Source organism: Synchiropus splendidus, chromosome 10 (assembly GCF_027744825.2).
Source record: "Synchiropus splendidus isolate RoL2022-P1 chromosome 10, RoL_Sspl_1.0, whole genome shotgun sequence".
NCBI lineage: Eukaryota > Metazoa > Chordata > Actinopteri > Syngnathiformes > Callionymidae > Synchiropus > Synchiropus splendidus.
This window is the reverse complement of record NC_071343.1, coordinates 4,666,639-4,680,155: the sequence shown is the minus strand read 5'-3', so window position 1 is coordinate 4,680,155 and position 13,517 is coordinate 4,666,639. Positions and strand designations below refer to the sequence as shown.

At 44.0% G+C, this 13,517-nt stretch overlaps 1 protein-coding gene across 6 annotated transcripts; it reads left to right on the top strand.

Annotated features, from left to right (window-relative positions):
• Positions 1 to 249: 249 nt before the first annotated feature.
• senp7 (SUMO specific peptidase 7) lies at positions 250 to 12,380 on the top strand. Of its 6 annotated transcripts, XM_053878049.1 has the most exons (24): positions 250 to 403; positions 1,071 to 1,144; positions 1,704 to 1,817; positions 1,938 to 2,042; positions 2,481 to 2,590; positions 2,719 to 2,928; positions 3,121 to 3,242; positions 3,507 to 3,625; positions 3,740 to 4,031; positions 4,177 to 4,268; positions 4,797 to 4,925; positions 4,995 to 5,028; positions 6,198 to 6,416; positions 6,500 to 7,227; positions 7,309 to 7,427; positions 7,709 to 7,825; positions 9,074 to 9,190; positions 9,258 to 9,353; positions 9,414 to 9,598; positions 9,669 to 9,709; positions 9,774 to 9,817; positions 11,150 to 11,218; positions 11,291 to 11,441; positions 11,616 to 12,380. In XM_053878049.1, the coding sequence occupies exons 5-24, from the start codon at positions 2,487 to 2,489 to the stop codon at positions 11,751 to 11,753; spliced, it is 3,126 nt and encodes a 1,041-aa protein (XP_053734024.1). In that variant the 5' UTR covers positions 250 to 403; positions 1,071 to 1,144; positions 1,704 to 1,817; positions 1,938 to 2,042; positions 2,481 to 2,486; the 3' UTR covers positions 11,754 to 12,380. The 6 variants fall into 6 exon arrangements, with proteins under 6 accessions (XP_053734024.1, XP_053734027.1, XP_053734022.1 ...); XM_053878052.1 differs by having other exon boundaries at positions 1,704 to 2,042; positions 7,085 to 7,227; XM_053878047.1 differs by having other exon boundaries at positions 1,704 to 2,042.
• Positions 12,381 to 13,517: the final 1,137 nt, after the last annotated feature.

Below are 13,517 nucleotides of genomic sequence, written 5' to 3'. Positions count from 1 at the left end.
GGATGGTCTAAAAGCTCAAGCGTAAGACAGTATACCAACATGTTGACTGATGTGAAACAAGAAATCAGCTCGAAGATCTAGCGCTCACAGAATATTGTAATTTATAAGCACAACATTTTTTAAAATAAATTGTCTTTATTCTGCGTTGCATTGTTTTATTTTTTGTTATGTTTTTTTTATTTTATTTTTTATTACATTTTAGAGACGCGCGCCGTTTTAATTTGTTACTGTTTCCGCCAATAAGCGGAAGTCGTCAGGGAATGTTGAGAGGTGCTGGAGTAGCTGTCCAGTCCATAATAACAACAAACCGGCCAATACTGCTGGGTGCAAGTGGAAGTGTTGTGTGTGTCTGAGATGTCTGCTCTATATAAATAATCGTGAACGAACAAAACACCACAGTGGGGTAAGAATGACCTTCTCCTATGTTTTGTTAGCACCTTGAGCGGTGTAGCACAAACGTGTTTAGCTCGGTGTGCTAACGCGAGCTAAACACACTTTTAGTTCTCCGCTGGAAAATGTTGCATTGCCACATCTAAAGTCGCAGCCGTTAACCCGTCTAAAGTATGTGTGACTCGTACACTTCAGTGTCACGAGAAATGTTGTCAGAGGTGTGTCGGACAGTCACAACAACAAAAGAACCACTGCATGCTAACTCAGTGTTGTGGTCTCCTGAAACGAGCCACGTTTGGTTTCAAATGTTGTTTGAATCTTCTGAATCTTCACGACACAAACACTCGCTCTCCCTGATCTGAATGTTTTATCTCGTGCACGTCAACATTCTGATAATGTCGACGATGAACCATCATCAAATGTTCTGATCTGGTTGCTGTCAAACCTTCTGAAATGCTGTTTCATGGTAGTATATTTTTAGTTAGAATCTCATTGGATGATAGCACTGTGTGCACGTAATAACACGTGAAAACGAAACCGAGTAACAACCCATGACTAATACCGACACTGCAGGGATGTTACTCAGTACTCAGCTGCCTTCGTGTCTTCGTTCTGTATGTCTGATGTGAGCCAGTTTTGAGTTGCCTTGTTTCTTACCAACAATTCCGCTCATTGAACAGCACTGGTGGAGGGTGTTACCATGGATCAGAAGGACGCCTTGGGACTGTCCTTTACTGTGAAGAAACATTGGTTGGTAAGTCCAAAAATTCTTTAATAAGAGTGTAACACACGTGTTATTTTGCTGCATAAGTACAAACATCGTTGTTTACATCCTACGTGCATCAAAACTAAAATCCACACTGCTGTAAGCAGGGGTGTGAGATTGTATCGATATTTTTGTACTTGATTTTGTCACATTGTCTTCATATGTTATGTTATATGTTCAGCTATAGCTATGTTTGACATACATAGATACAGTGGTACCTCGGTTCTCGACCACAATCCGTTCCAGACGGCCGTTCGAGAAGCGATTTGTTCAAAATCTGAATGGATTTTTCCCATTACAATTACTGAAATAAAAAGAAATAATGCGTTCCAAGCCTTAAAATAGTCTTTTGTAGGAGTGAATGTAGAGTGTCTGCTGCAGGTGGCTGTTCCTCTATGTGTGTGGCCGCTGCATGTGGGAGGGGTTGCCGAGTGAGTGACGTCTCTCCAGAAGTGAAGAGGTGCCCGGTGCGTGTCCAGCTCTGAATGTGCGCTTCTGTGCAGTTTGGCTGTGACAAAGTCATAAACCAAGTCACGCTCTGTCCCAGACTCGCCTCATCCCTGTCCCAGCTCCAGCCCACAACAGGACATCAAACCCTGGAGTGAGCGCTCCAGCACCTCCCCTGTGACACTCTACCACGGTCCAGTGTGGAGACAGAAAGGTTTTACACCTCAATATGAAGAAAAAACAGTCAGTAAATGTAACTAACAGGACATACAGAGGCTGCGATATACACAATGACAAAGCAGCGCACGTTAAGTTTTTTCCGTTTTTTTTTCAGGGGCGTTCGAGTTCTGGATTTTCGTTCGAAATCCGAAGCAAAAAAATCTCGAATTTTTCGTTTGAACTCCGATTTGTTCAAAGTCCGGGACGTTCGAAAACGGAGGTACCACTGTACTTGGATATGGTGCTACATTTGTGACGTGTTTAATGTTAACATTTTCTTTTTCTTGCTGGAGTTATTTTGTTGAATTAGGGAGTGATTCATTCCTCTGTTGGAATGCGAACTCTAACCGAAAGTCTAGCTGGACTGATGCCATAATAATAACTTGTTTTTATGCACATGAGATTATCTGTTTTTTCCCCTTAAAATGATGGTTCATATCATGATATATTGTAATATATATTATCACCTCTCCTGTATTGGGATGCATATCTTATGGCAAGGTCCCTGTCAATATGCAGCCCTGTCTGTAATGTACATCCCTACACAAGCATTAGTTGAATGAGAGTCTTAGCCCCTGTCACATGGGCTCTGCTCAAACTGAAGCTTTTACTTACTGGGTTGGTGAAGCTCCACATGATATTTGGCTTTCTCCTACAGGTTTCTATGGGACAGTCTGATTCACAGCCGAAAAGTAGATCACTGCAGAAACGAGGACCAAGGCCTTTTGATCACAACCATGTCACCATGGTCAACTGGGGACTCGCTCGGCAAGTATTTACTTGAGTTTTTGTGGGCCACATTTCCGACGTGTCCTTTAATATTTGAGCTCTGGTTTGTTGTTTTGTTGGATGAACCACCATCGATTACATGCTGTTTCTTCTCCTCTGTCCCACAGGAGAAAGGCCCATTTAATCCTTCCTGACATCTTACGCACAGAGCTGGGAAAGGCCCATATAGACAAAATCAAATTTCAAGAGGCTGTCAATAAGAAAAAAACTGAGGCAACAAACGCACTGAAACACGCGACAACCAGGGAAATTCAAGATCAGAGGATCGAGAAAACGCCAAAGGGCCGCGAAGGTCGAACGTCTTCAACACCGCAGCGGTAGGCTTCAACTCTTTCACTGCCGTGTCAGTGGCGGGAGTGTTTTTTTTTACTGGTTTGTGAAATTATTTTTTGCTGTTGACTTGTTTGTGCCTGGATGACAAAAAGCGCTAAACATTCTCAGCAGCAATTGTTATTGATTCTGCCATATGTGTTCAACTGATTCGCTGGATTGTTGGCTTTCTTTATCAGATCAAGGGTCTTGAGGAAGCTGCAGAACGTGGATAAGGAGGAAGAAGATGAAAGCAAAGATAATCTGGAGATGATTGTTGGGAAGGACAAGGAAGCAGACTGCAAGTTTGCTGATGTTGTTGGTAAGTGAACTGGGCTTAAAACAACATGCTTTTATAAGCTGTTGGTTTCCATAGTCATGCAGCTCATCCTATCACGCCCAGAGTTTTAAATAGAAGAAGGCAGCTGTGCTTTGAACACCTCACCTCTCGGTTCAAAGTTGAATGACATGTTTATCATAACAAAGAGATGATGCATTTTTATACACCTTGTGTCGTCGTGTTGTTTTGAGATGGACTCTGTTGTATTCTGTTTCCTCAATTGACATTTATGTTCTGTCTCCTCAGACTGTGGCTTATCATTCAGCTGGAATTCTGCTAAAGATTCCGCAGACTGTGAGAATCTTGATCCTGTCGGCAACAAGGAAGTCGAAATTGATCCACAGAATGATGCACAGCAGACTCCGGTAGGTGCATGTGCCACAGAGTCAGACAGGTTTAATGGTCGGCTGCAAAGGCTCAAACCTGCTTCTTAATGAAGAGTGTGCCTCGAGAAGATCTACTGATGTTTGTCTCAACAGAGGAGGAAGAGAAAGGAAATAAATTCCCGGTGCAATGGAACCAGCAGCTCGAAGCGACTTCGTGAAAGCGTGCTCTGCCTCACTGAGGAGAGAGAGACGAACGGCCGACCTGCCGCAGATCACGTGGAAGATGGAGAGGACTGCAGAGTGCCAGATATGATGAGGTGCAGCGAGGAGGACAGAGCAGACGTTCTGCCGCTCGCCAGCGGCGAGTCACGGACGGGCGGCAGGATTATGTCTCCGAAACATCGTCGCTTTTCAAGCCCAGTGAAGACCAGCCCTTGTCCCCCGAGTGAGTATCACGCAGCACCGTGAGTGATTTTAATAATCAGTACTCACCTGTGGATTTCAATGGATCTAATGCACCCAGATGCTTCCTGTCCGTCCGTCTGTCCGTAAATAATAAATATCAATATCCTCTTTGCTTTTATTTTCAGTTACATTGTCCAGTGACGAAGAAGACTTTGTCACTGTTCCTGAGCTGAGTTCCACCGAAGTGCGAGAGACATCAGGCGTGCAAGACGTCCAGGTAAACTGATGTTGCTTGTGTGTTGTAGTTTAAGTGATATCTGTGTCAAAGAACAGAGACCTTCCTTCAGTACAAGCCTTATCTCACAGCAGGCATCGGCGCTCCCTTGTCGCCAATGATCCTGACACTCTAGGTTTTTCATTCCTCGATTCTTATCGACATTACTGACCACTGCAGACTGCATCACCTGATGACTGCTGGAGTTTTGTCTCCAGAAGGACCACAAATATGTTCCATACTCAGTGAATTATTCTGCTATTTTCAGTGGCTGTTGGAGTTGTTTTCACGATTTGGCAAAAAAGGTTTTGGTTTTGGATCAAAAACCAAGGAACATGTCTTTGTGCGTTATGGCCAGCAGATGGAGTTGTTGCCTGTAGTTTAAGACTAGTATGGTGAACATATGTTAGTATTTTTCTAGGCTCTTATTTGGTTTGTTATGACAATCCGAGTTTACTATTGAAAGTCACCATTTCCACCCCCTTTCCTCTTAAATATACAATTGCTTTCTTTATTCTAATGTGTCGGCAGGTGATACCCATCGTTGAAGGCGCTCTTGCTGTTGGTAAGGCCTCAGTAGTAGACCACTGTTCCATGCGTATCTCATTCACGCTGCTGCACTGTGGAGGGTACCTAGCAAAGTCAAACGGAGAACTCTTGGTAATAAACAATCAACTTATTTGCCTTATTTTTTTTTCTCATTTAAGTTGTTTTTCTCTTTGTTGGCAGGTTGAAAAGGAGAAAATCATCATCCCAGTGACAGGTAATTTGTTCCCCAAATTCATCATTGATCTGTGTCCAAACTGGATTCGCGATCTAGTGCATGAAACATTTGACTGAACCTGTGCGAGTCCACCTGCTTTGTTCATGCTTGTCTGTTCACGGCGCTCTGCTAGCTTAGTGTGCTATTCTTAAACTTGAAATAGTGTTTGTGCTCTAAGATTAGACCACTGGGATCTGAGTGTTGTGTAAACTGCGGATATCTTCCCAGTACCAAGGCTACGTCAGATCTCCCGGCTGAGGTGACTAATTCAGATGTGGAGCCGTCTAGACACACAAGAGTGGACGTGCTGGACCATGTTGTGAATGTGTTGTGATGGAAAGAAACGGGGAACGTCCCAGGTTGAATGTGTAGTCAGTATTTATTTATACACCATCTCTCATGCTTCACTGTTAAGCAGGAGTGAGGCTTAATAAAATAAATCAGTGAGACAGGACTTACACTGGAGAAAAAAAAAGGTGAGGGCGGAACTGGATCGATGCCACTAACGCTGAACTGGCACAACCTTATGGCGTGGTCCCGACTGGGCAATAGAACAAGGGCAGATGTGGGCTGACCTCTGCGATGTGGCTCCAGAGGGAGTGTGTGTGAGAAAACAACTGTTAAACATGTCGTCTTACAAAGATGGAAGATAAATAAACCAAATATTAACGATGAAGAACAATAAACCCTTAACCACGCGATTAAACAAGACCACATGTGGCAGGAGGTGAGGAGAACGTTTGGTCCAGACAAAATTACGTAACCGCTTCACAAGAAAATGTAGCGTATATTAATATGCTGTCGATAAATCAAGAGGAAAAATCCTTAAAATTGAAATTTGTGGAAGCCAATGCAGAGACTTAAAACTGGCTTGAAAACCTACATTTTTGTGTGATTATTTAACTTATTTTATATTATTATTAAAAATAATCCAGATTACTGACTTCATCTGATTCCGATTTTAACCCAGGAAAAGTCTTCTTTATATGCTGAATCATCTTATTTGATGGAAAGCCGTTTAATGGTACGAGCAGAAATGGGTTTTTCTATGAACCTTGTGGTTTTACTCGTACTATCATCCAAGCATTTAAACTATTCTGCAAAACTAAATCAGGATTGGATGGGCTTGTGGAGGAACTCTTTTACGTTATTGTATCTCCTTTGTGTAGATGTGGACAAACAGCGCAATGGGAAGTTGACGTTGGAGCGAAAGGAGCTGATGCGCTACGGCGTCTGGGACCTGGACGATGCAAGCCAGCTGGATGGTACAAGAATTGGAGAGGATTTTCCTGCCAATGCCCTTTTGTTTTACGTCTCCAAAGAAGCTGCGATCACAATAACACAGGAGCTTCGAAATGTGTGTGTCAGGCGAAAATCCACCACTACTGGTAAGAGTGTAGTTCACCACTGAAGGCGGTCAAATAAAAAAATGTATGTATTGTCAATCCATCAATGGTAATTCTGATACTAGGAGATGGTGTGAGCCCGTTCATCCTGCTGACTTTTGAAGAGCCTCTGAGGGGAATGGAAGGAGCTTTGTTGCGCTCCAGTCTGGAGTTGGACTGTCTCAACTGCATGGTGTCCGAAAAACATTCCCATCTTACGGACTTCAGGAACATGCCCAGGACTTTGCTATCGTTGGAAAATACCCTGGATCTCCTTCAACAAACAGGACTAGACCCTCACTTGCTCGCAGTACTGGGAGTCGACACCACAGACACTCATTCAGGAACGAGCGCTTCGACTGACCCTGAGCAGGAGGTCGAGGCTTTGGAGGCACCAGAGCTCAGGACTGAAGTTTTAGGGGAGATTATCCCGGAGCTAGAGAAGGTACCCCTGCTGGACACATCTGTCTCTGGCTGTGTGGTGGAGCTGCCGCTGGGGAATGAAGGGTCGTCGCCAGTCAAGAGACAAGAGAATTCGAATGCGACCAGGGGGCCCGGTGAAGTCGCTGAGCTGAACACAGCACAGATGCAGCAGCAGTGCAGCACTTTAGAATGGGAGATGAATGTATATGAGGGGTTGGAAACTGAGATGGAGACTGTGATCCATGCAGCCCCAGAACTTGAGACGACAGCGGCGCATTGTCCGGTGCTGGAAACCGGACTGGAGCAGGAGATGTCACCTGCCTATGCAGCAGCTACGGAAGCCGAGATTGATCCAGAGACCGAAGACGAAGCAATGGAACCTCTGTCTGAGGTAACCAACCGAGGCATGAATTACTTGTCATCACCACATTGTTTTTCTGAGCTTTCCTCCCTGCCTGCATTCCTCACCAAGGACGAAGACAAGCCGGTTTACACTCTGTGCCATCGAAGAGTTAAAGGCTCGTACCGTGTGTCCATGTGCAAACTGGACTCAAGCTGGACCAAGTATAAACACCATGGACTGTCACGCAGGCAAGTCTCCTCCATCGTACTGAAGCAGCACTACTCTTACTGTGATGTGCGTATCTGCTGCTTGTCCGTGGGCATGAAGGATTTCCATTTGTGGGTTTCTCTCCCTGTCAGAGAGAAAAACACCTGGTTCGTGGTTTGGGTTGCTGTGCTCCACCAGACCCATCATCATTTATGGAACCTGATGTTTTCTGATTGCTTTTCTTGTCAGTTGTGAAAAGACACTTTGCTTTTAGGTTTTGTTCCCAAACACCACAGTCACTGTCGAACCTCCATCTGTGCAGGTTGATTCAGTTTCCTCCTCCTCCGATTAAAGGAGGAATCACTGTGACGATGGAGGACCTGCAGTGTTTGGACAGTGGACAGTACCTCAACGATGTTATTATCGACTTTTACCTAAAGTAAGTGTGTCACTTTCACCCACTGGTGTTCTGGAATTCTGTTGTGGTTGGTGTTGAGAGCAAACCTGGATGCTTGCGTGTGAGGTTTGTATTAGCTCATGTGGGCTTCGTCTGGAGACTCTTATTTCCTCCCACAGTCCAATAGGTTAATGGGTGTGAGTAGTTCCGTCCCCACCTCTCGCCCCAAAGGATTTGCCTCAGCACCCTGAGACTCTGAAGTGGAAGCCACATGCACTATTAAAATACACGTTTTGTTCATGAGGTAAATACAAAAAAATTATGTATTAAGTATCGACAACATGTACATAGAAATAGGCAAAAATGAACCTGGAATAAAGTTGAATAAAATAATGTATTACTTTATAGTACAAACAATCCCATATTTAATATCATTAAAATATACATAATGTTGTGTTCCAAACAGGTTTTATTCTAAACAAACACTGAAACAAAACATTAGGAAGTGAGTTCATCAGTTTTCTTGTTGTTTTTGTCCACTGGTAATTTTCCTCTTTGTCCTCTAAAACAGGTACATTTATAGAGAACCTGATCTACTCTCTGTTTTATTGAATGCTATTTAACCATGTTGAATTTACATGTGTGTTCATGATGCACGTATGAGTCAAAATAATATTTAAACTATACTGTCAATGAACAAAAGAGCCAGTGAAATATACTTTGTCTTGTTTTCGTCTAGATGGCAGATGTTTATCGGTCATTTGGGTACGAAAACCAAACAAAAATAAACTGAAATTGTTTTTCAATGCCAGCTATTTTGTTAGTGGTACCAGCAAAATTGTGTTTTGAATTTTGGAGCGTTGCGTGGTTCACCCCTGGCATATGTCTTCTAACTGCTTTTCATTTCCCTTCTTGCTTTGATAGTCTCATTCTTTTAAAGGTTATAAATGTACTTGTAAATGGTCTCAAAAGTCGAAGATCTGTTTCACAAAGTGACTCAGTTCTAACAATAACGTTTCAGGCTGTTCAGTCCTTCTTTGATCTGATTTGATGGTCTGATAAATCTAATTATCAACAGAATGTTCTGCTCTTCTGGCAGCAGCAACACAACAGACAAACTATCACAACAGTAAGGGCGACACTCATTAACGTCAGGTTAGTTGTAACTACACTAGTAATGGTCCTGATGATTTGAACATGTGTGTCAGTGTTCAAATGTGCTCACGTTACGCTTGAGGAGGAAGTCACTTGTGCTTGTCGTGTAAACAGAATCCTGTGTTTTTGACTCAGATACCTCCTCCAGATGTCCGCCCCTGCCATGGTGGAGCGCTCGCACATCTTCAGCAGCTTCTTCTATAAGCAGCTGACACGACGAGACAACGCCAGCGAAGGGAACACCTCAGAGACGTATGTGCGCTCACTTGTGACTTCACAAGTTGCACTCACACTCGCGTTCCAAACTCTGTAAACGCAGGTGTCAACGTCAAAGGCGGCATCAGCGGGTGAAGACGTGGACCCGGCACATTGACATCTTCAACAAGGACTTTGTTTTTGTTCCCGTCAACCAAGAGTACGTCTGACTCGTGCACTTGTTTTATTTCTGTCATTTGACTTTCTCTGTCCGTTTCAGGGCTCATTGGTACTTGGTTGTCATTTGTTTCCCTGGCCTGGATGAAGTGACGTATGAGGCCCATCCCCGCGCTTCAGAATGGCCGTCAGGAAGTGATCACAACGGTACCACTGAAGAACCAGACGAGGCTCAAAACTCAAAAACCTTTAGCAGGAGAACAAGCGTGGACGGAAGCTCAGAACCTGGTGCGCTGCAAAGTCATGAATACACCCTTAACTGAGCAGTGTGCTAAGATGTGTTTTGAATATGTTATAGGAGGCGTTAAAGATCCCAAAATCAAAATACCAGGCCCAGTGGTAAGTACAATAACACCATTGGATTTATCTAATTGTCATGTCGTCTGATTTGACCTTGTCGCAGATGTGCACCGAGGAAACCTGTCGGCGGAAGATGGTTTGCAAAAGGTGAGACTCCTGAACTGTTCGGATTAAAGCTGCCTCTCAGTCCACTGGTTTCTTCAGGGTGACCTATGCAACATTTCAGTCTATGTTTGTTTCAAAAATGTTCATTAGGACTGTTCTGCTCCACTTCTGTTGAAGATTATGTAGTAACAAAACAAGCACAAAACAGACATCAAAACATTGACAACATATTGAGTCAAGTGGAATAGAAAGTGCATTTCTAAAATACAGATGTTTGGCTTTCGGTTTTGTTGCAGCGCACACAATATAAGTTTCACTGCTATATTCTTCCTCCGAGGTCCAAAACAGTCCATGACCCGGAGCCGGTCTGCATGCTGGGAGTTGGGAACCACTTGATTATATGTATTCTTCTGCCCATAAAATACCTGTCGGGAAAGTTGGTAGTTGAGTTACCACTGTTAAGATGTGGGGTACGGTAACAGGAGATTACCATCATTTCCGGACTGTAAACCGCTACGTTTTTCTTGTGGTCTGAACCTGGCGGCTTATACAACAATGCGGCTAATATATGGATTTTCACAGGCTTAAGAGCGTCGTCACATCAATCCCATGAAATCACAGGCGTTTTATTGACCTTAAAGAGCTCAAAAAGTGCGGTTTTGACCAGAGTGTCCACAGCTCCGCCAACAGAGCCGATCTCCTGGAGAAGCGGAGATGAGAAGAAGCAGCTGAGACCAGCTGTGGTGTCTGAGCTTGGGACACACAGGCGAAAACAGCACATTTTAGTGTCAATAAAAGATATGAGGAGTTCATGATTCAAGTTCAGATCATTGCCGAGTTTGTTTCATGAGTCAGTCTCCATGGTGGAACCCATGTTCAAAACTAGTTCAGAAGTGATCTTGAGAGTCCTGTGAATTCCAGACCTCACCAGTAGCCAGCAGCCTCTGCAGTCAAAATAGCGTTTCCTTGAGTATTCAGTTTCTCTTTCTTGCAGAAAAGTTATTCAACAATCAATTTTGTTTCTAAGTGCTCATTCTTTGTGGCCACCGATAATTCTCCTGCCCAGAAAATGACCCAGGACCTTCCATGTTTCTGCACATTGTGGAACAATGCACCAATAATTCCCTTCATTCCGACGTCAGCAGGAAGTGTTGGGATGATTCACTGGAGCGCTCCGACAGATCTGAGGTCTAAATCTGGACGAGGGTTATCCAGACTGTCTGGAAGCCACTCGGATGGATTTTAGCCTATAGCTGGAATTAGTGTCACCCATGTGACCTGTGGGAATCTTGTGTCAAGACTTGGAAAGAAAAGGACAGTGTGACTTCCCCTAGATCATATGGAGATGATAACAGTATGAACTTGTGTCTGCAGGCCGTGTATCCTCATCATGGACTCTCTCAAATTCTCGCTGCATGAGAGAGTCTTCAAACTCATACGGGAGTAAGTGAAAATCCCCAGGGCCTTTTTGTGATTTTAATCCACGTTGACGCCGCAGTGTGACTGTCCCCTCAGGTACCTGCAGTCGGAGTGGGAGGCCCGGAGAGGAACGTCGAGAGACTTCGGCCCAGACCAGATGAAAAGTTCACATAGCCAAGTCCCCCTGCAGGACAACAGTAGTGACTGCGGTCTCTACCTGCTGCAGTACGTTGAGAGCTTTTTAAAGGTAAAATTCAGCCTCTGTTGAAGTTGATGTTAAAATCTCAGTTATTGCCAGGGTCAGCTAAAGAAGGACACACAACTAGAGCTGCCCTCCGTTTTCTGTCTTGATCAAGTTGGTAAAACCACCTTGAAGCGACTGCGCTATTTTGACTGACTCGATTGCTTGTTGGTCTCCCAGGATCCAGTGGTGCACTTTGAACTCCCTCTTCAGCTACAGCGCTGGTTTCCACGGCACCAAGTGCGAAGGAAACGGGACCAAATCCGAGACCTGGTGCTGAAGCTGTACAGAGATCAGAACCTCGACAGTCAGCGGTAGACTCAGGCAGCCGCCCTGCTGTTTAGGTCCGTGACTGTTCTTACAAACCTGCTCACACTGGGCGACACGGACCCTCGGGCGTCAAACCTGCGGCTGGGACTCATTCAACAAGAACACACAACTCAAGCAGGGTCACCGGAGAACGTATACTGTAGGACTTTTGTTTGAGATCATGAGTGAGCTAACTGTGCATCAGATACAAAGCGGCCTATCATCGTTTTGCTTTCCATATCTGCCTTTGTGATTCACACGCTGCCACCCGTCACCCGACTGAAGCTTCAGCTAGTTCCATGCCCTCTGAGTAGTGTGCAAAACTGTTTTATCATGGATGCAGCGTTCAGTTAACAAGCATTCACATCGTGATCGTTCAGTCGCCTTCCTGTTCATTTCAGTAGCGTTTGATAAAAGTCATTTTAAATCGGTTGCAGAAATCCGTCGACAGCACATCCATCGCAGTATTGAGGGTCATGTTTTTTATTTTGGATTTTATAGGACCTTGGTTTTTTCTGCTCGTGTTCAGAGGAATGTACGGATGATTCCAAAAATACATCTGGTGTATTAAAGCTTGAATTCCCCCTGAAACTGCTTTTCCCGCCATAATTAAAAAACTTGTTGATAAAACTTGGATTTGGTGGGAAAATATTTTCTAAGCCAAGTCTGTGTTTAACTGAATACTGTAGCTGGAAAGATGAAACTGTTGAGACTGATTCACGGGGAGGTAAATGAGTTGAAATGGCCTTTACTTTTCTTGGAAAGGAAAGTCACATTTTTATATCAGATCTACAAGTTGGTGTTTACAAACCCCCTTTGAAGAAGCCTTTTCATGGACTTCTCACTTTCTAACCCGTCTGACTGGAGTTGCCGTTTTCAGTGTCGGTGAGTATCATCTACTCTTGGGAGGATTCATGTATTTACTGCTTGTATACCACCCCTCACCCCGTTTCCTCTTCCTCATGGAGTCTATGTGTTTTCATGCTGTCTTTTACGACACAGGTCAGAACCAGAGGAAGAGCTTCAGCACATCTAGGTGCAGTCACTCTGAAGACCTAGAACCACTAATAAAAGCCGTCATTTCATCTCATTTTTCTGTCTCAATTCGAGATTTAATTTTCTTGCTTTTTTGCTTTTGCAAAAAAGAAAGAAATTAGTAGGTAATATTTTTTATATTTCACTTTTCTACAGCTAATAAAATAAGTATTTCTAGACTATAGAGCGCATTGGAATATTAGCCCCACCCACTAGATTTAAGAAGGAAAATAGATCTTGTTCATCCACAAGCCACACCGGTCTATAAGCCACCTGTTCAGTGGTGCACCTGACTTCAAATAGTTTTGAAAACGGGCTCCAGCATGAAGACTGACTCATGAAACAACCTGGGCAATGTTCTGAACTTGTATCATGAACTCCTCACGTCTTTTACTGACATTAAAGCGCTCAAAATGTGCTGTTTTCACCCACATGTCCAAAGTTCTGACACCACAGTCGGCCTCAGCTCCTGCTTTTCGTCCTCGGAGCTGCAGACACACGGGCGAGAACGGCGCATTTTGAGCACTTTAAGGTCAATAAAAGACCTGTGGTTTCATTGGTTTGAGGCTCTGTACTCTGGCGGCATGGGGCTCTTTGCCCTGTAAAAATCCATATATTAGCCAGTGCTCACTGTGAGGACAGCAATCATATCTAGTAACTTCCAAACTTCAAGAGTCTTATTATCATTGTGCTCACACTCAACAATCTTTGCTTGGTTCATGGCTGAGTCTCCTGACT

Bases quoted from the DNA above. Each gene is read 5' to 3' on its own strand.
- senp7 (XM_053878047.1), top strand. From the start codon at position 1,833: ATGAAGAAAAAACAGTCAGTAAATGTAACTAACAGGACATACAGAGGC. The intron at 2,591-2,718 runs GCAAGTATTTAC...TCTGTCCCACAG, and splicing joins GTCAACTGGGGACTCGCTCG to GAGAAAGGCCCATTTAATCC. The intron at 7,826-9,073 runs GTAAGTGTGTCA...TTTTTGACTCAG, and splicing joins ATTATCGACTTTTACCTAAA to ATACCTCCTCCAGATGTCCG.